Source organism: Pan troglodytes, chromosome 10 (genome assembly GCF_028858775.2).
Source record: "Pan troglodytes isolate AG18354 chromosome 10, NHGRI_mPanTro3-v2.0_pri, whole genome shotgun sequence".
Classification (NCBI taxonomy): domain Eukaryota; kingdom Metazoa; phylum Chordata; class Mammalia; order Primates; family Hominidae; genus Pan; species Pan troglodytes.
The window spans coordinates 88,314,010-88,337,235 of NC_072408.2; the positions used below are offsets into that span (position 1 = coordinate 88,314,010).

The 23,226-nt window shown below is 35.1% G+C and overlaps 1 protein-coding gene across 33 annotated transcripts in view; it reads right to left on the bottom strand.

Moving 5' to 3' along the window:
• The window catches only part of PPFIA2 (PTPRF interacting protein alpha 2), a 505,598-nt gene that overhangs the window by 260,459 nt on the left and 221,913 nt on the right, over positions 1–23,226 (bottom strand). Inside the window, exon 1 of one of the 33 annotated variants that reach the window (XM_054664545.2) lies at positions 19,652–19,722. The exons of the other annotated variants lie outside the window; for them this stretch is intronic. Coding sequence (XP_054520520.1) covers positions 19,652–19,654 — 3 coding nt within the window. The 5' untranslated portion in view covers positions 19,655–19,722. Of the gene's footprint in view, positions 1–19,651; positions 19,723–23,226 lie in introns of those variants that run through there. 33 annotated transcript variants of the gene reach the window in all.

Consider the following 23,226-nt stretch of genomic DNA (forward strand, 5'->3'; position numbering starts at 1 on the left):
TGGATTATTTAACAAATCTATTTTCAAATCGGAAATCTGGGAGTCATTCTACATTCATTTTTCTCATGAGTACATCCGGTATATCACCAAAGCCTAAAACTTCTACCCCAAATAGATTTCTAGAGTCTCACTCTTTTCTCTCTTTTCTCACATTTGATCATCTCTTACCAAAACTCTTTCTTGAATTTCCACTATACCAGCACATCATATACTTGGAAAGACCTTAAACTCCCAGCATGCCAATTTTTTTTTGTATCTCATGGTTTAAATGGTTTTAAAGATATTATATTTTTTCCACATGGATTGTGGGAATTAAGGAAAAGATGCTCTCCAAATTTATAATTCTTATATAGCTTTTCTACTTGGGGAAGAGTAGAAGAGTGGAAAAGCATATTGGATTTGTTTCATATAGATTAGTTTTATCATTTCTAAGTTCAAATAATGTCTTTATGCTTGTTTAAAGTTGGCCAAGTTATTGTAACTACCAAGAGATAGATTCTACTTATTTGTAAGAGGAGGATAATACTTCCTGAAAGAGTTCTTGTTGAGATTAAATCAGATGTAATATATAATGTTCCTGTCTTCATTTATCAACTCTTCTATCCACTTAGCTTTCAGTTACCAGACATTTCCAATTATAATTTGATATATAAAATAAAATTTCACTTTGTTGTTATGGGTTCAGTTGTGTCCTCTGCCAAATATGTCGAAGTCCTAACCCTAGTACTTTAAAGTTTGAACCTATTTGGAAATAGGGTCTTTGCAGACGTTAAGAAGAAGTCATTTGGTTGGGTCCTAACCCAGTATGACTGTGTCCTTATAAGCAGGAGAAATTTGGACAGAGAAAGACACATACACAGGAAGACAATATGAAGACACAGGGAGAGGTCATCTATAAGACAAGGAATCTGAGGCAATCAAAAGTTCAAAGAATGGACCAGATTCTTGCAAAGAGCCTTCAGAAGGAACCAACCCTGCAAACACCCTGATTTTAGACTTTTAGCATCCAGACTGTGAGATAACAAATTTCTGTTGTGTAAGCCACAGTGGTACGTTCTTATGGCAGCCTCAGCCAACTAATAAAGTTGTTTTCTTATGTTTTATATAAATGTGCCCACTCTTATGTTAACTTTTTTGGAAGGTTAACTAAGGAAAGATCTGAACCAGAAACACAGATAACTTGTCATATCACTTAGTGAAGTACCCCAGGAAACTAGGCAATTCATGAAAGATGTTGATAATCTTAGACATGAAACCAAGAGGAAAATATGTTTAATGAATTGCTCTCACATTCTACAGAACCAAAGAGAAGGCTTCATGATTAAAAGACAAGTAAAATAAAATATGCAGCATTTTTCCTTAACCCCACATTGTAGCTTTTTTTTTTTTTTTGGCTGTTTTGCATTGTTCAGAGCTCTAGTAGAAGACAACAGAATCCACTCAAACTAGTGGGCAATTTGTCACACATGTTAAATGTCTTACCGAATCACTGGTAGGGATGATTAAATAGACTTTAAGCCAAACATTTAGTAACTAATCCTAAAGCTACCCAGCAGAACAAGGATCCAGGAGAATTACTGTCTCTTCCACAGTTAGGAAGTCACCAGCTTCAGTTCTCCACCACTACTGCAACGATGAGGAAGGATATGTAGCCGTAGCAGCTCCAGAAACCCAGCATGTCTTCTACAGCCTGCACCAGTGAAAATCATTCCACACACTTCTCAAGATCCTCAAAGTTGCTGACGAGGTGCCGAGACCTCGGCTAATGCTGCCAAGAAAAACTCCACATGCCTTTGACTGTGCTTGTTGGCAAATAGAGCAGGAGCCACTGAAATACGGCTATCTGAGAAAGGTTAAGATTGACTGAACCTCGATCACATTGAGAACACTAGTTGCAAGAGAATCTTGAAGATGTAGATTGTAGCTTTCCATATTCTGCAATTCTTCAAGGACTATTAAAAGGAGATTGGTATGGTGTTGAGCACCAAGCCACTATACTCACCAAATAACACAGAAACGTTGGTTAGTTATGAAACTCTCTTAGGTACCTGATGCAGCCTCGACTTTAGGAATTCTTACTCTTCATTACCACATACAAGCTATTAGCCTTTCTCTTTCCTGAAAACATACAGTTTTGAGGCTGCTACTCTCAGGTGACACTGCCTGCTACCTTTCCTTGTAATAATTTACAAATGCCCCAGATTGGCCTGTCGTGGGGTGGGGGGAGGGATACCATTAGGAGATACACCTAATGTAAATGACGAGTTAATGGGTGCAGCACACCAACATGGCACATGTATACATATGTAACAAACTTGCACATTGTGCACATGTACCCTAGAACTTAAAGTATAATAAAACAAACAAAAAACAAAACATACACACAAAAAATGCCCCAGATTTACTTCCTTAAAGATTTTAACACCTGGATCATGGCCAATTTCACTATTCCAGTCAAAATTCTTGATGATCCAATACCAACATGGAAGGATATTGACCATCTCTTTTACAATGACTTGATCCTGAATCATATCTCAGCCATCTACTTTCAAGGTCATATCTATGTCCTGATAATAACAACAAGTACACCCCAATTCCATAATCTCAACCTTAACCATCTCATTCTCTATCTACTAGTTTTCTCTATTTCCAATGCTTTTACTCCCTCAAATAGCCAAGATTCGGTAATTCTTCAAAGCTAGGAGTACCAAGCTTTGTGATCCACTGCAGATCACTCCTCCACACTTTCTCATGTTCTCACATCCCTAGCTATTCATCTTAGATAGTACAACCCATCATGGTAAGCACTTTCTTACTGACACCTTCACCTTTCTAAGCATTTCTTTCTCTTCCCCAGAACTCCCTACAAACTTTCCCTGCCTTATCATTTTTTATAATATCTATCTATCTATTAATAGTTGCCTCTTTTCCTACTTGGCCATAATTTCCACAAGGGCAAAGACTCTTTTGTTTATTGCTATTGTCTCAGATGGTGAAACTGTGGCTAGTATGTAATAAGAGCTCAATAAATATTTACTGAGTAAATCAATGACATAATATTTTAGGTTAACTAGAATATTGTCCGTCAGGTTAAAGCTGCTCAAATATTTTACTGAATAAATGAGTCATATAGAATAAACCCTAAGATAAAACAAACCTTTAAAGCCTATTTGATCTACTCATTAAAGGTAGAATGAAAAATCAATTGTGTAAAGCCAATAATATACAAAATAAACAAATGTATTCTATTATTTTTGTCATATAACATACTTTGAAACTTTTCTTCCCTTTTTAAAAACTTTTCCTCCTAAATCTCCTACCTTTTAAATGGAAATTACCTCAATTAAAGCAACAATATGATTTTCAAAGATTAAAAATATATGAGATAACTAATTGAATAAACTCTTACATTGGTCCATTAAAATAACTATAGGTTATATTAATATTGTGCTGGAACTGATTATCTTCAAATTGATTCTATTCTCTTCAATCTGTCTTTAAGGAAGGATATTAAAAGACTTGAAAATACTTAAAGACTAATTTTAATGCTGTCTTTCAGCAGTCACAATGTAGTTCCCAAATTATTAATTACATCAGGTAAATCAACCATGACAAGCTATTAATAGGAAATGGAGAAGAAAATTACAATAGTAAAAACTATTTAAACTGATTATCTAATTATAGAGAGACCCACATTACATAAGCATGCAATAGGACAGCCTATAGAGGTACAGTTAGTCGCAGGTCTGTATCTTTGACTGTTTACAGTGATGTCGCTTCCGTTACTATAATGAACCATTAAGTGACCTACAATATATCAAATGGCATGGAATTGTGTACTTAAAGAAATGTCTCAAGACCTTGTGTAACTAATATGCTCCTAAAGCCTTCACAGCATTTAGCTATAGAAGCAAACAACACAAATTGCTATTCAGAACTTATAATAATGTAGAAAGATTAATTTTAAAATGGAATTTTCAGAGTTTATATACAGTCCCCCGTTATCCATGGAGGAATACATTCCAAGATCCCCAGTAAATGTCTGAAAACAGGTAGTACCAAATTTTATATATGTCTTTCCCTGTATATATGTACATGTAATAAAGTTTAATTTGTAAATTAGACACAGTAGGAGATTAACAAAAATAAAATAGGACAATTATAACAATATACTATAATAAAAGTTATGTGGATGTGGTCTCTCTTTCAAAAATTATCTTACTGCACTGTTTTCACACTTCTCCTTGTGATGATGTGAGATGATATAATGTCTATGTGATAAGATGGAATGAGGTAAAAGATGTAGGCATTTAACACTGGGTTACTTGGCCCTTCCGACAATATGTCAGAAGAAGGATCATCTGCTTTAGGTGATTCTGGATCACTGATCTATCATGATGTTGATGGCCGGATGTCAGGAGTAGATGATGTTGATGCCTAACGCGCAGGTAGTGCAGACAGCATGGATATGCTGGATATGGGGAGGATTCATGTCCCAGGCAGAATGAAGCAGGTTGGCGTGAGATTTCATCACACTACTCTGAATGGTGGGTAGCAATTTAAAACTTATAAACTGTTTATTTCTGGAATTTTCCATTTAATATTTTTGAGCTGTACAACTGACCTTAGGTAACTGAAACCACAATACTGACTGAAAGTGAAACTATGAATATGTGGGGACTACTGTACTTGTAACTCACAAAGTATGCAATAAACACTTGTTCTTTCCTTCCTTCACTTTGATTCTTCTTTTCTTCTTCGTTTCTTCTTTTGACATATATTACTTGTCACCTACTACATGCCAGGTGCTTTGACATGTCTGGCAGAATAGTACATAACAAGACAGACAAGGTGACTGAGATCTGAAGGATAGGAAGTAGTCAGTTAAGACAACAGCTGAGAGGAAGAGGGTCAGGAGGTGGTGACCACCCTTCCTGAGAGCATCCCCACACATTTCTGTTGGTGAGAAATGCATGGTATATTCTAGGAGCCAGGGTGCTGAACACAGAATCAGTGACAGTGCATGTGTCAAGAGGAGAGAGAGAGTAAGTAGGCAGGATTTATACCATGCAGTGCCTGGTAGCCCAGGGAGAGGGTTTGTTCCTATTAGAACTTCAATGGGAAATCATTATAGCAGATTTTTTTTAGGGGGGGTGAGGAAGGGAGGTGTCATATGATATAAACATTGTAAAACATAATAGCAGAAATGTCTATTTATATGTTGCTCTATTTTGTATATGGTGCTAGGGAATCATATAATTCCAAAAATTATGCCATGTTTTAACAAAAGTAAGGTCCTAAATATTCACAAAAGAATGACTAAACTGTAACTCAATGATTAGAGTCAATGGAATACAATTCATTCTTGACTGTTTCTAGAAATTTCAGGAGTCATGAGAAAAAAAAAAGTGCGGTCTAAAGATCACTACCAAAAGATCAAGGTGAGTTTTGAGCCTTCTGCATGCCCTCTTTAACAGCCCCTCATAAATGCAGTTTAAAATAGTAACTGTCATGAGTGATAACTAGACGTATTTATCATCTAATTGAGCTGGTGATGGTTTATTCTGATATTTACTAAACACTTATTCTTTGGAAAAGATTCATCTGCAATGTATCATCCACAGTGGTAAGTACAGTGTACATATGCAGTAAGTGCAATATACTAACATTTTCTTATTTGAGAACAATTTTGAAAAGTAATGTCATCCAAAGGAACAGTGTTTGAAGTGTTCACAGCCTTTTGTTAAAATCGTTGCCCAGCACTTTGGGACGCCGAGGCGGGCAGATCACGAGGTCAGGAGATCAGGAGATCGAGACCATCCTGGCTAACAAGGATCTCTACTAAAAATACAAAAAAAAAAAAAAAAAAAAAAAAAAAAATAGCCAGGCATGGTGTCGGGCGCCTGTAGTCCCAGCTACTCCGGAGGCTGAGGCAGGAGAATGGTGTGAACACGGGAGGCGGAGCTTGCAGTGAGCTGAGATCGCGCCACTGCACTCCAGCCTGGGCGACAGAGCAACTCCATCTCACAAAAAAAAAAAAAAAAAAAAATTTTGCACATTTTTTGTAAAAATCAATGATCTTGTATTATGAAACTAAATTGCATCCAGGACTGCTCAATTTTGTATTATAAAGTTTACATTGTAGATTGTTACATAAAGATAGCAGCAAGGATTAATTTTTGCTATTGTTCTTTTTCCAACCAAACATGATCATAAAATGCATTTACCTATGGGAATAAAGATGAATCAAATAAAATATTTGAAATATGGCATTGTACATATACTTGTTCCATAATAGCTTTTTGAAAGTATTAAATCTATAGATGTGAAAGAAGCAAAAATATAAAAAATCTGAAACTGGACAACAAACATTCATTATGCAAGATATTTAAAGCTAGCTATTGAATTGCTTCAAAATAATTTGTTGTAGGCTACTGTTTTCTTCTTGATTCCACTGCCTACACCTTAACAGGGAATAAATAAGTACTCTCCTATGTGTACAAACACCTTCTTTTTAGAAATATTAACCATCTACTGTGGATTTTATAGATACACTACAATGTAAGGAAAATTGGATGCAAATATATATGTCTTGCATGATCAGAAAAATATGATATATTAAAAGAATATTCTTTCTGAAGTTTCACTCTCTGGAAAAAAAAAGTTCTAAAAGGGCTTATACAGAGCGATTTAAATACAAAAATTTGAATCAATCAGCACTATATCTCTGTAAGTATACAATAGGAAAATTTCTGAATGAGAAATTACACATGCTTTCTGTCATCAGGCTCCTGCTAGCTCAGTGCTATAATTCATCCTACACTGCTGCAAATATATCTTTATAAAAATTATAGCACTACTACTAATATTTTGTGCTTCATTTCACCAAATTTTAACCTAATCACTTCCCTGCCATCCAAATTTTTCCTCAGAAGTCCTTTTCCATGACAAATAACTCTTATCTACCTTGATTCTTCACAGAACGGTTTTCCTCCAGCTTGCTTTGACTGCAAAAACTTTATTTAGAGTGCATCACTGCCCTATGATCCTCACTCACAGAGACAATATTGTGTATTGGTTAAGGTAGTGGTAGCTTCTGTAACAAATAAATCCTGAAATCTCAATAGAGGTTTTTCTAATTAGTGGACTGGGGGAATTTTCTCCCCACATTCACTCAAGGACTCAGGCTGATGGAGGTTCTGCCATCTTTAACATGCTGCTTCTAGTTTGCTCAAAGGATCAACACTCATCTATCAGAGGATTACATGAGATTGTTTTTTTGGCCAGGCCAGAAACCTATGTATGCTAATCTTGCCACTATTTCATTGGCGATAAATCTGTCATGTGCTGCTCCTGACAGAAAGGGAGGATGGGATATACATTATAGCCAAGTGCCCAGCAAGAAAGAAGAAGAGTTTTGCTAAATAGCTAAATAGTCTCTCACAGTCCCACAGACTTCACATATACTAGGCACAGGAGTTTGTTAGCATTTTTCTAGTTAGTAAATAGTTCCTTATTCCTAGGACACTTGTACAAACTACATCTTCCTTAGAATTGACCACCCCCTATATTCTTATCCCTGTGAGATGTTTTAATCTTCACATGGTTGACCCATTCCAAAACGTATCTTCCTAATTAAAAACACAAAAGTATTTCAACATAAATGTTCTTTACTGTCTACCTGCTAGTCATATTCAAGGACATGCATGCACCTCACTTAGCACATTTTTGTCATTAGAACACTTGAATTATTATTAATTATTGAATACTGCATCCTTTTTTTCATCTACATGCCTCTGGGAAATATTATTTCATTAAATAATAGAACCCTCTAATAAAATCTTCACTAAACTACCCTTCTCATTCCTGGGGGTGGTATCTGTACACTGTGCTGCCAAAAAAACCTAGAGCTTACCTCTACAATGTGAGGAACACTTAGAACACGAAAATTTTCTACTAACTTAACAAGACCTAAGGCTAAACTTTTCCACCCATACTTCTTGCTAAACTCAAATTAACCCACCAATAGCTGCTAAACCTTGGTCACAGTCTTGCTTTTTCTACATCTACTACCATGGTTAATGAAACATCAGTTTGCCCATACCTTCCAAAAATATAAACAATGAAAAATTCTTAGAACAAAACTGAACCTTTAGAACTTTGGACCATCTAATTACCTAGATGCCTTTCCCTCCTTTATCTGTCTTACAAAAGTTCTGTTATTTTCCACTACCATACTTACATGTTACACATTGTATGATGCCTCTGCTGCCCCCAGCAAAGCTGTGGGAGTGACTGCCTCCATCTTGTTTTCAAAGGAAGTCATGAAGAACATCAGTGCCCAGGAAGAGAACTGCCATGAGAGTGGGGTCACTTCAGACAGTCCCCACTGAGTCAATGCCCAGTGGAGCCATAGGGTTGGTTCTACCCTCAAGACTGGTAGAGCAACCAGAGTTCTATTCCAGCACAGAAGAGCTCTGGTGTGGGCTGCACCCAGCAAAACCAAGCAGGGATGCCTGGAGCCCTGGAGCCCATTTGCCCAGTAAAGCTGAGAAGATGGAGCCTCTACCCCACTGTGTCCACAAGGAGACCTCTGCCCCAGTGGGCCTCAAGGGCAGACAACTGAGTCAAAGAAGATTCTTCCACAACATTTATGTTTTGGACTTGTTCAGGACCTATCATTTACTTCTTCTTTCCTATTTCTTTATTTTCCAGTGGGAATGTCTTTCCTTGCCTGTCCCACCATTATATTTTGGAAGCACATAATTTGTTTTATTTCACTGGTTCACAACTGGACAAAAATTTGCCTCAGAATGAATTATATCTTGAGTCTCATCCATATCTGATTTAGATAATATTTAGATGAGATGTGAACTTTAGACTTCTAAGTTGATATTAGAACAAGTTAATACTTTTGGGGTAATTGAAATGAATGCATTTTACATTTGAGAAGGACATGCCTTTTTTGGGGGATGGGACAGAATGAAATGGTCTAAATATATCCCCTTAAAATTCATATGTTCAAACCCTAACCTCCAAGGTGATGGCATTAAGAAATGAAGCCTTTGTGAGGTGATGAGCTGATGAGGGCAAATCCTTCATGAATGAGATTAGTGTCCTTATTAAAGAGTCTGAAACTCCTCACCAATTAAAGCTGCCATATGAAGTTACAGTGAAAAGACAACTATCTATGAAACAGAAACCGAGTCCTTACTAGACACTGAATTTGAGGGTGCCTTGATCTTGGATTTTCAAGCATCCAAACTGTGAGAAATAAATTTCTGCTGTCTATAAGTTACCCAGTTCATGGTATTTTATTATGACACCAAAAGGATTAAGACACGTTCCTTAATAATTCTCTACCCCTTTAGATAGAGTCAATTTGGCTCCTGTGATGGATAGATCCTATGGACAAGGTCAAGACACTGGTATCTTTTCCTCTGGTGTTCACTTTCTATACATTCCCTCTTATGTTACAGAACTTGTGATTTGCCCCTCACCAAGGTGAAGAGGTGAAAAGATTTTTGCACATGTAATGAAGGTCCCAAATCACTTGCCTTTGGGTTAATCAAAAGGAATATTATTCTAGATGAGTTTGACTAAATCAGGTAAAAGCTCTTTTGAAAAAAGATATGAAGCACCCTGCAGGTAAGGGAAATATTCCTGCTGAACTTGAAGGAAAGTGTAGGTGACCCCTAAGAGCTGAGGGTCTCAGTACTACAATCACAGAGCCTAAATTCTAGCAGCTACCCTGTGAGCTTGGAAGAGGGCTCTGAGCTCCAGTTGAGGACTCAAATCTGGCCTCTGAAACTTTGAGCAGAAGACTCACCTAGATTGTGTCTAGATTCCTGAACCAAGGAAACTGTGATAATGTGTGCTGTCTTAAGTTGCTAAATGTGTGGTGATTTATTTCCAAGCACTGGAAATTAATGCAGAACCCTTATATATGTTCTCCTTATATTGTTTACTAACTCCATTACAACACTGGACATGAAAAACTGTTGCTCATCAGTGACTTTCTTCCCAGTGAGATTCCAAATTCCACAAAGGCAAGAACCATATCTCATTTATAAAATTCAGTAATCAGAACATATTTTATTTTTGGCTAGAATAATATAGATACACAACAAAATTCTTAGAAATTTTCCCACTATTCTAGTCTAAGTAATCTAGTCATTGGTTAAAAAAATATAAAATTAGAAAATCAAAAACTCCTTATTAAAAATCCAGGTCTCAGGTCTCAATAGCAGACATTAATGAATCCTTTTTTCCTTTCCAAGTACTTAGATATTAGACTAGGTATTTAGCCTTTTACATGCACCCCTGTAGTTTAAGGAAAGCCAATTAATCTCCTACCTTCAGATAACTCTTTTAGCTTGAGACAGCATTTTTTATTCCCCTAATCTCAAATGTCAGCATAGGGATGTGATTTCAGTGAATCTCTTACTTGGAATGCCAGAAACAGAGTGGTCTTTTTCCTGATAGTTGAGAATAAGGGTGCATGTGGCCCTGATTGCTAATGCAGGCCAATTTGTGGCTGTGAGCTTTTGCCTGTTTGGGGATGGAAATAATATCATGAACTGAAGAGCAGGGAAACACAATCAATTGTGTTTAATGACATGATTGAAGACCTGTACCACCATTGCTGAATCCTGCCTTATTTCTGGATTTGAGTCACCAGTAAATCTCTTTACTGTTTAAAGCCAGTATTAGTTGGGATTCTGTTGCTTTAACATATAGTCCTAAATGAGGCCATTTCTAAAACTATATTATCAAAGAATCACTAGGATTGGTATAAAGCAAACATTTGGTCATTCAACTAATTATTTACAGGATTTCAAATAGCTGAATGGACAGTTTTGTTAATACATCCTCATATTTTATGATTGTGGAAATAGAACATTATGACTTTTTAGATTAATGTTGATTTGTAAAGATAGAAGCAACAAATTTTTAAAATATTTAACATTTTTGCTTAGTATTTATCTCTAGCCCCTCAATACCCAGTGGTTCTGAGTAGGTTTAGTTTGCATATCATTGATACCTATTTTAATTGGTAGATACAGTTACTCATATATTAGAATTCTCATAACAGATTTGTACCTATGCTTCTAGCTGAAGGTATGACCTAAAAGTTAAAATACAGAATTATTCTCTGGGAGAATTTAAATTAGCCTTTGATCAGAACCAATAGGGTCACATAATACCAATACCAAGATGGTGGGAACTTCACATAATTGTAAAGTGGTGATGGCAAGGAGGATTAATTTTGCAAAATCCATGCCAATGATACAATAAAAATATTTGTGTCTTAATTTAGTCTTTGAAACATGTCATTTTCTTTGCCTTCAAGAATTCAGCTAATCAATATTTTATTTTAATAGGTGTCAGCACTGTAAAAGTAAGACACAGAAACAGACCAAGAAACCAGCATTGGGCATCTGATGCATCATTACTTTTCTTTCTTTCCTGAACCATTCCCACCATGCCACAATTTCAATCATCCTAAGAAATCATATTATTAATACTCTCGTCTTCCATTTTCTAACACTAGGTATTTACTCCTACTATATACACCCCAGGTAGCTCCATTTTATGCTTCTATTTAGAGTAAAATTCTTTGAAGAAGTTGTCTCTTCATTGTATTGACTTCCACTTTTCTTAGTCTCTTTCAAAGCCTTCTGACTAATCTTAGCAAGGTCCACATGAACACATCCTCCCCTCCCCCTACTCAAATATATGCATAGTTCCTTCTTTATTTCCTTTTTTGAGTTTTATGTCCAAATGGAACCTTCTCAGGTAAGCCTTTCCTCATACCTTCAGTGTTCCCTGCTTTATTTTTTTCTTTAGTGCTTAATGCTTATTTAATTACAATTTATTATACATTTCTGATGGACTGAATTCTTATGTTCCACCCAAATTCATATGTTGGAACTCTATCACCTAATGTGATGGTATTAGGAGGTGGAGTCTTTGGAAGGTAATTAGAATTAGATGATGTCATGAGGGTTTAGTGACCTTACAGGAGTCCTAAGAGAGCCTGCTTCCTGCTTCCATCATATAAGGACACAAGGCACCACCTATGAATGAAAATCTGCTGGGCTTTCACCAGACACCAAATCTGCTGACACTTTGATCTTGGACTTCCTAGCTTCCAGAACTGTGAGAAATAAACTTCTGTTGTTTATAAGCTACTCGGTTTATGGTATTTTGTTGTAGCAGCCTGAACGAACTAAGACAACATTTATAATCGCCACCAATCACTCCTACTAGAATGTAAGTTCCATGAAAGAGGGTTTTTTATTTATTCTATTAACCTCATTATTTCAGTTCCTAGAATAGTACCTACCCCTTAGCAGATATTCAGTATTTTTTGAATGAATGAGAGAGTGCCATTGATCAAGTGAGCAAAAATTAGGGCAGTCACCAACAGTAGACAGAGGATCTGAGGGTACATCTTGAAGCAGACAGATCAATTAAGAGAAATCAAGAACTCAGATAGTGATATGGGTAACAAGAATTCAGAAGCTCAACAAAATGATTAGGTAAAATGCACAGAATTCCATGTTACAGAATAGAATTAGATAAAGTGTCAGCTTTCTACTGAAGAAAATATCCGTACGCACTTTATATAGTCTAGAGACTGAATTTATTTCAAACCTGGCTGATTTATAAGTGGAATCAGGCAAATATAACTAACTTCTAGGTATGAGGGGAAATAAAACGAGTTCCTGACAATAGAATTGGCTTTCTATTCAAATTATTGAGTACATGTGTTCATCCCTAAGCAGCAATGCTTTATAATTGTCTATGACCACAAAATATAATTTAAGTTCATGAATTTATAAATATATTTACTAATAAATACACAGAAAAATAACACCAATATTAGAAACAATCTACAAATGTGTTGTGAAAAGCATTTCCATAGCAACATCAGAATAATTATCGCTATAATCAGCAGTAGAGAAAATGTGCTAAAGCCAAGCTTTATTTTTCTCAGAATCATGGGACTGCAGTGCTCACCCACACAACCGAATCAGCAGCATGAAAAACAACAGAAAATTATATTTTATGTATAAAACAGTAATTGAGCACTCTACAATTATATAGAAATCAATGAGTACAAAAAATAGATTAACAGCTATGAAAAGAGACAATTATGACATTTTTAGTGTCAGTAAAATGTATCATATTCTAATATGAGATTATTTTTCTAAAATTAATGCACTGTAGCTGGAGACCCAATTTTAGAAGAAGAAATGAAAGCTCATATCAAACATCTTAATTTGTAACTCATTAATGCAACTAGCATGACTTCATCTGGAATCAAGAAAGGCACAGTCTCTCAGAGTCAATGTGTCAGAGAAAAGATAAAACTGACAACCCTCAAGAGAATTATTCTTATTTTAATGGACTACATTAAACCAAAAAAATACTACAAAATACGTACTTTTCTGTGTTACATAAAGATATAAGCCATGAAGTATAAAAACAAAGTCATCATAGATTTCTATAGTCAATCAAAAAGACACTTGAGTCTATTTGCTAATATTTTATTTACTTTTTCAGCATCAAGTGATAAAGTAATATCTTAATTTTCTTGCATTTATATTTTTCTGCTATTTTCAATCTTCTATGAGAGAAGAAAAACCCAATCCAATAGTCCACCAGGAAGAAATAACCTCCCAAGGAGAATATAAGCTGTATATTTATTCCAAGTAAATAGAGAGAGAGGGAGAGAGACAAAGAGTGGCGGGGGTGGGGGGGGGGCAGTGGAAAGAGAGAGAGAGAGAGAGAGAGAGAGAGAGAGAGATCCATATACCAGGATTGCTCCAGGCACTAAAAATACAAAGGCAAGCAAGGCCATTTTTTGTTCAATGTCAGCTGAATGCCTTGAAAAACTGTAATTTTTCAATGGGGGTTGGCTAACTCCAGCTCCTCTGGTTAAATACAGCTGACTACTTGTTGCATGGTCCAGGTGCTAAATATGTTTTTTATACTTTTAAATTGTCCAGTTGGAGGAGAACAACACACATTGGGGCTACTGGAGGGTAGAGGGTGAGAGGTGAGAGAGGATAAGGAAAAATAACTAATGGGTACTAGGCTTAATACCTTGGTGATGGAACAATCTGTACAAAAAAAAAACCATGGCACAAGTTTACCTGTGTAACAAACCTGCACATGTACCCCTGAACTTAAAATAAAAGTTTTAAAAAAAAGATGTAGACCAACACATACAATGCTATAAACTAAATTAAGAAGAAAAAGAACTTTCAAAGATTATATGACTTATGAAAATTATATCAAATTCAACTTTCAGCATCCATAAAGATGTTTTATTGGAACACAGCCATGACCACCCATTCCTTCATGCATTGTCTGTCACTGCCTTTGAGCCACAAGAGCAGAGGTGGGTAGCTGACACAGACTCTATGACCTCCCAAAGCTCAAAATATCAACTGTCTGGCTCTTTACAGAAAATTTTGCTAACTACTATTGGGTTAAGCAAAGATTTGACAGATATTCAGAATACAAATGAACACAATTTTAGTATCCTGAAAATTTGGAGCTTCAATATAGGAAGAAATTTAAAAAGAAGGCAGAATTCTGTCAGAAGGTGAATAGAACTGAAATACTCTCTCCTAAGAGCCAAAGAAATGCAAGAGCCCATCTAGTGATGTAATAGCCTAGGTCAGGAATGTAAGCTTTGTGAACAGACCTGGAGTTTGTGAACTGCAAAATGCAGTAGAGCAACTTTTAAAAAAATTGTTCAAGTTTATTATTTTAAAAGAGGGCAAAGTGTGGCAACTGGAATGAACAGAAAAACCACTTGGAATGTCCACAGCTATTCAACTCCTGCTCAGCCACAATCTCTAGTTGAAAAGTCAGCACATCAGCTGAAAAGGGTACAGTCTCCTTAGTAGTACACAGTAAATAGTAAGCCTGGATAAGCCCAGAGAAAATTGAGGAGGATAAAAAAGAGAGAAAAAAAAAAACACATTCTATTAATATATGTGTTTAAAAAGAAATCTCTACATATTTGGAATATTATGTATTTGCAATGTTTTAGACATTCTGTCCTTATTAGAGATAGAAGTCAGGCTTGTGATTGAAATTTAAAATGATTTAGAATTGTGACTTTAAGCAGAAATCTTACTATGTTTGTATGCAGTATTTACATAATTAAGAAAACTCAGATTTCAATATATTATCTGATTTCCCTTTTAATTATCTAAGTTGTTTGACAGACAACATCATAATAAATTTTTTAATGTACTCTTAAACTTTTATAAATTCAAGATGCAGAAAGTTTCAATTCTTTGGTCTGAGTTACAAAAATAATTTCAATGCAATAACTTGAATTACTTTGCAACCAGTTTACTTATTCCCAGCGAATAGAAGCCATGCCAGTAAATCAAATTGGCAAAAATAGTACAAAATTTATTCATCCAAAAATACCTATTAAGTAGTTAGTTGTAATTTGTCTAGAATTCAATGTGGCACTACATATTCGAGATGAATGATAATATCCCTGCCCTTCAGAAAACTAAAGAATGGTGGAAGAGACAGATAATTAAATCACTAGGGTAGAAGTATGATAATAGTATAAATGGAGTGTACCATGAAATCACACATGCAGAAAAAAGGAAACAAAACCCAACATCAAGAGATCACAGAGGACTTTCTGGGTGAATTAAAGCTTACGTGGAATGCTGAATAAAAATGAAGAATCCCCTAGGCTATAAATAGATCACATTTAGTCAACTTACAAAGGACAAAACAAAACAATCATGAGGAAGAGAATGATGATAATTAATAACGAACAGTGATAAGGATGATTGAGATATTGGCATGTGAGGATATAGCAAGATATGAGATAGAATGAAAGACAGGGTCTACTGTACCAGGAACATTGTAGAATATTTAAAGGATAGATTTTCTTCTAAAGGTAATGAGGAGGTTTTAAAGATTATTTTATTTCTTTAAACAAGAGAGTAACACAGGTAAGGTACCCTTGACTGGAGTAGGACTGGAGGCAAAGACATGAACTCAAAGGCTTTGATAATAATGGTACTGGTAAGAAATAATGAGGACAGTAGAATCTGAAAATGAGAAATTCAAAGACCAAGGTTTATTAAATCACTTGTGGAAATAATTTCGAATTAATTTGATATTAATTAGAAAATAAGTATAATGGACACATTTCTTGATAAATGAGCTGCTCAATTCCTAAAAGGTCAGCATGATCTCAATGCAATCCATGGCTGCAACCCCTAACCACAACCTCTGGCCACAGTTACTTGAATCAAAAATTGTCTTTGGAAATAAAAACAGCCGTGACATTTGTTATACAGAAAACTTTTCACTTTGGTGGCCTGGCTTTAACAGATGAGCAAATCCAGTCAAATTAGAGATTTAAAGATTCCCACTAGCAAGCTGTAGACTTTGCAGCTGGAAGATTATATACCCTTGGGTTGTGGGGTGGACATTTTCAGATTTGTGCAAGCTGATGACTAAGTCTATTTGTAGAAATAGGAGGATAGGGCAGAGCAGAGAGAAAAAAGGAAAGTGAGATGAAAATCATATAGTCCCTGAGAGACTATCAGAGCAGCTCAGCTCCCAAAATCTTGCCAGTTGCCATGAGGTCAAGTAGTCCTTTCACTACCATCCTTGGATTTTGTGAGGCCCTTCAAAGCTTTACAATTTACTGTCTGTTCTTGATCTAGTTTACATGGGTTCCATTGCTCGCAAACAAAAAGGCTCTGGGTAGAAAATGCAAAGAACCACTAATGATATAGACAAAATACTATACAGTTAGAAATCTCTTTTACTCTACCTACAAAAAAAATTTTTTAGCTTCTCCTTGAATATTTTCAGTGACCACATGCATAACTGTTTCTGATTACAATCTATCCCATTTGCAGAATTTAGATATTTGCAGCTAATTCTTTTTATTATGATTAAATTTATCCTGATTCCCATTTTATTTTTAAAGCAAGAGCTATGACTCTTATTTGTTTCTTTGTTTTCCTCATGCCATAACCTCCTTCTCTTAAGCAGAGTGCCTAAAAATGTTTTTAAAATTATTATTTGCATTTCCCCTCTCAACATATTAACTGAAGCAGTTTTTCACTGATAGAATAAAATCCCCTTTATCTCAACCAAGAAGGCATCTTCATTTAACAAATATCATTTAATTTTTTTTTGTTAGTAATGTGTTTCTTATGTATCTGGTTTTTGGCCAAAATGCAGCTGTCAGTGCAACTTTGTATCATAATGTTGGTGAGGGGCACTTAACTTTCTGAGTAAAGTTTTAGAGCTCAGTTTCATATCCAGTGTTACCAATATCTTGGTAGAAGAAAGGGATTTAATAAAATGAAATGTTTAACCATGATGGAAAGGGCATTGGATAAAATGTTCAAAATGCATTTAGGTATTGAAATATATAATGGTTACAAATGACATCACAACGTTTTAATATAAAAGGATGACATCACAATATTTTAGTATAAAAGGATATTCTATAAAGGTACTCACATTCTCCAAAGATTACTTACGATTGTATAATTTATCAAATTTATGCATATATTTTTAAATAATTTGTATATTCAATGCCTTTCTTATCCTATTCTTTAGGCCTAGGTTATTTAAAAAAGTACAACCTAGAAGATCTCAAATTTATGCCAAATTAAGTGCTGGTAGATTACACTGAGTTACAGACTTTCTGCAGTGATTTTCCACAACTTGAAATTTTCCACCTTTGAAAATTCGTGAATTTTGGGGGGCAGAAACTGAATTTGGGTGCAAAAATTGCTCTGAATAAGAAATAGTTTTATAGTTATGAATATGTGAACAATGAATTAGAACTTATCAATGTTATACCGAAACTCCTCTTTGATTGTAATGGTTTTTAAATTCACAAATCAATCTATCTATCTATCTATCTATCTATCTATCTATCTATCTACCTACATATATATATATACACATTTGTGTATATACAAATGTGTATATATATATATATATGATAATTTGTGAATTATCAGGATATATATATATTTCCTGAAGTCACTGTATCATCCTAGTAAATTTGCACAATAATATCATATTTGTCTTTAAATTATCACTCCCTTGCTAGTTTTTTTACCAAAACAAAAAAATGAATGGGTAAAGAATATGTGATATATATACACAATAGAATACAATTTGGCCATAAAAACATGAAATCCTGTCATTTACAGCAACATGGATGGATATGTAGGTCATTAGGTTAAGTGAAATAAGCAAGGCACAGAAAGACAAATATTGCATGTTCTCACTCATATGTGTGAGCTAAAATTTTCCTTTCATGGAGGTTGAGAGTAGAATGGTAGTTACCAGAGTCTGGGAAGGGTGTGTGTGTAAAAAGAGGGAGATAAAGAGAGGTTGATTAATGGGTACAAACATAGAGGTAGATAGAAGGAATAAGTTCTAAAAGTCCATAGCAGAGTGGGGTGACTATTACTATAGTAAACAAAAATTTATCATGTATTTCAAAATGTTAACAACTAGAATATAGGACTTAAAACGTTCCCACCACATAAAATTGAGAAATTCTCAGGGCGATGGATATCCTAAATGCCCTGATTTTATTATTACATGTTCTATGCATGTAACAAAATATCACAGGTACTCCATAAAGATGTACAAATATTATGTATCAGGAAAAAATATTTTGAAACTCTATTAATGCATTTTCCCTCTTGGAAATTATACTGGTTTCTTTTTACTTTTCATTCTTTTAAAAAAGACTACAAGGGACCCTAAGCACTAATAATTTACTGCTAAACTTTGAGTTTCAAATTTAACTCAAAAATTCATAGCAAGGCACTCTTTCAAGAGGGAGAAAAAGAACTTTTCTAGAAACAACCCAAGCACACTTCATATACATCAAGAACCAAAGCTGAGAAGACAGTTCATGAAGTCAGAAGTGAGAGCAGATAAAGTAATTGCCACACAAGAACTCTTTCAGAAGTAGAGGAGGGAAGCAAGAAGATGAGAAAAAAGAGAGTAGTGCTGATATGCAAATGGCTTGCTCCCCAGTCAGTGTTGAAATTCTAGGGAGGGAGAAGATGGAGTAGTTTGAAAGATTCAGGTTGATTGGAGAAATGGATAATTAGGGGGAGGTTTCCTGCTTCCCCCAGTACAGTCCCGGCAAGTTCTAACATCTTCAGAGAAGTTCCCATTTTAGCAGGTGTTATGGCCACCATGCAACAAGAAGGTTTCAAATATGTGAACAATAAATTTGAACTTATTGTTATAGCAAAGATCTTCTTGGATTATAATGGTATATACATATATATGTCTCCATATAGGCAAAATTGCCTATATTGGGTGAAATGTTGCCTAGTTGAGTAGACATGAGAGCAGCCTCAGATGGTCTGGTACACTACAGCTTGGAGTATGAAACGTGTAGTTGAAATTTTAAGGGCAATGGACAGCAGAGCATGCACAAGAAGTTCTGAGAATGCTGGTGGATTTCAAGAGGACTGGATTCAGGAAAAGAGGGTTCCAGAGTTTGGGAACTCTTGATTATTGGCAAAGGCCAGATCTACAGTCACCAGCACTGGATTTCAGAACAACACTTGAAAGACAAGATGGTACCCACCATATCTCAGTGGACACTAGGTCATGATGCTCAATATCCTGAAAGGCAGAATCTCACTGTAGCAGGTGCCATGAGATCAGGTTGAGACACCTAAAATGAAGAACATCTAACTCAATAACACAAAAATACATACATTTCTCTGTCCTTCTAGATACTACCTTGGCAAGGGAGGAAGGAAAAAAGTTCATAAAACAGAACCACCCCACAGCAAACACACACACACACACACACACACACACACACACACAAACACACACACACACACACACAAAACTAGTGAGAGTGTTTCAAACTAAAAGAGACTGAGATCTCTTTTATGACACTTATGTGTTACTTTATATGAGGAAATGAAAGTTCAGGAGCAAGAAAATATTCATCATAGAAAACAGGAAAATTTAGAGGAATTTATTTTCTTTTATTTTTAGGAATTGCATGAAAATTTCACTTGTTATAACTATAACTTGGCAAACTCCTTCATTCATGCTGCCTTTGTGGTAACTGTATATATCTACCTTTTCTAAATAAAACCAGAATATAACACAAGGTAACATCTAGGAAGAAAGCATTAGCAAACCGTGCTATTAGCCACTTCATTAAATCAGGCAGGTCATAAAAAACAAGCATAGCCACATTTTCAAATTTGTTCCTCAGATTCATTTTCACACATCATCAAATCTAAGTCTTCAGTGAATACATGAGTGTTATAAATATAGTCAGCATCTCAGCCTGCAAAGAATACACTATGAGAATTAATTACCAAAGCACTTAAAATTCATCAAAATCACAACAAAGCTGACAACTATTATTTACTTCCATATCAGATCAGTTGAAGATTAACGTGAAACAAGATAAATGTATCATCTGTTCTGAACTACCTACACAGTAATCATCTCTGGCTCAGTATAATTTCCAAATTTCACTCTAACATACTCATGAATACTTAATATTACATATAGCCTGTATTTTATCTGAAACTTTCATGGTGCTTTACCATAAAAATAATCGCTTTCAATTATATTTTCCAAGCCATTCAAATGCCACACTAAGAAATATCAACAACCTTATTTTAGATACCAACGAAAGACAAGTATTGTTTCCCCAAATATCTTTATTACAGAAAATTAAAAAAAGAAAACTTTTCCTTAAAGTTCCAAAATTTTAAATTTTATATTGAAAAAAATCAATTTGTTCAATTTCCCAAAGGGAAACCAAAAAAAGTGAACAGCAAATTGACTATTGAAGATTAACCAATTAGTAATAAATATATTTATTGAGTTTATTGCAGATTATTCAATTAATATATACATGCTATATATATAGCATGTAATATACATATATACACAAATATATATACATAAACATATATATATATATATAGTTTTGAAGAAAAATATAAAATAACTTCTCCATTAGAAAATTATCTCTGAGATGTGGTAAGGAGAAGAGGAAATGAAGAATTTTTTTTTTTTAGGTTAACATGACATAGCTAGAAAAACACGCTATATTTCAAATATAGCAGTTAAGACTGATGGGAAAGTAAACATTTTTTAAAATTCATGATAAGTTCCCCACCGGTTATTGACAGGTTTATGGTTTTACGTTAGTAAATATTGATTTATTAAGTATATACTCTTTATAGAATACAATACAGCCCTAAAGTCTGAGTGGAAAGCAGAAGGAGAATTACAAAAGAAATGAAAAATAAGCATCTTCCAATGAAGCACTTAATTATGTATGTATGTTGTAGGCAAAATGAAAAATTTAATATGGAACACTTGTAGAGAAACCAGGCAACAGAAGATAATTCTTTGATGTGTTTAAAGTTTAAAAAAATTCTGCTGGGACAATTATGTAGTATATGAATTTCAGTATTTAGACATTGGACTTTTCCCATTATCTCACAAATCCTCCCCACTGGCAATGGAGACACCATCTCCTTATTTCAACACTTATAAGTAAAAAAGAGAGATAAATAAAAGAGGAGAAAGAGTTAAGGGAGGAAGTGAACAAAAAGAAAGTATGGCCCTAATTATAATCAAAGGCATCCAAAAATACAGAACTGAAAAATCAATTATTCCTTACTGTGTGCCTTTGCCATGCAATGCCAAATAAAAGAACTGAGTGTACTTGGATTCCCTCTTGCCCTTCACACCAATGTTTTGTGGACCACTTACTCATCTAACCTAATACCTGAGATGCCTCCCTTATAACTCTTGGTAAACTTAGATGTTCTCTACAGACCGCGTATTCTAATGTCAACATGCCTCAATTAGAGTGCATATCAAGACGTATTTTAAGAATCCCTTCTTCCTATTAGACTGTTAGTGAGTTCTTCGTTTTACCAATTTTTCCAGGGCCTGACACCAGGCCTGGCCTGCCCCATGTCTGACCTCTGCAAATGTTCAATCTGAACAAAAGATGAGCTCTAAGGGAGAAGAGAACTGGCTGGCTAAAAGGGATCTCAAGATGTAACATTTTCTTACTGAATATTCCCTAGATCAGTGCCTTCCCCGCAATCTTTTGGGGTTAAATATTTGATTTTGTTCAGGACACTAACAGTGGATCAATCTCTCAAACGTAGACTCACATTATCCATGTTTGCAATCTGATAATAAGCAAAAGTCCCAAGAAATGAATAGCAAACCTCACAGTATAGTAGGTGAGAGCACAATTCTTGGATTGAATTGAATCAAATGTTACCCCCACTAGGTTGTAATGTTAGAAAGTTATTATATCCCAATGAACGTGTTTCCTCCCTTGCAAAATAAGCATAAAAATAGTCACCTCAATAGTTGGTTGTGAACATTAAAAATGATAAGGTATGGTGAATACATAGCATAATTACTGCATATTGACAATAAAGAACAAATGTTCATATTATCATGACAATATTAAAGAAAAGAAGTTGTAGATCTTGATGATCAATCCATTCCTCCATTACATGCATGTTCATGGGTGTCAGACACTATTCTTAATACATGGATATATTATTATATAAAACATAATGGAGTTTAGGTTCTAGTGCAGATAGAAATAAGCAATAAAAATACACAATAAATATGTTTTATGTAACAGAGAGAAGATATATGCTTTGGAAAATATAATAGAGGATGTTCGGGAAGATTGGAAATGCTAAGGATGAGGGAAGGGGTATTGCCATTTTAAGTTGGGAAGTCCCAGTAGGTATCATAGAGAAGATGCTATTTCAACAAAGACTTGAAAGAAGTGAACATGTGGATATCAGGAGTAAAAGTATTTTATTATAGAAAACAGCAAATACAAGGGCCCTAAGGTGTAATGTACTGTTTTGTGGAACAGGATGGGGGCTGGTGCAGACAACATGGAGTGAACTAGGGAAAACATAGTATGAGGTGAAGTCAGAGCATGAGTCGTGTCCATGGGTCATTCTAAGAATGTTGGCTTCTATCTGGAGTAAGACAGGTAGTCTGGAGGGTTCTGAGGGCAATAATAACAAAAACTGAGTTTTAGCATCACTTTGGCTGCTGTGTTGAGAACAGACCATAGAGCGACCAGGGTAGAAGCATGGTTTAGGATATGTAGTTAGAGGACTATTG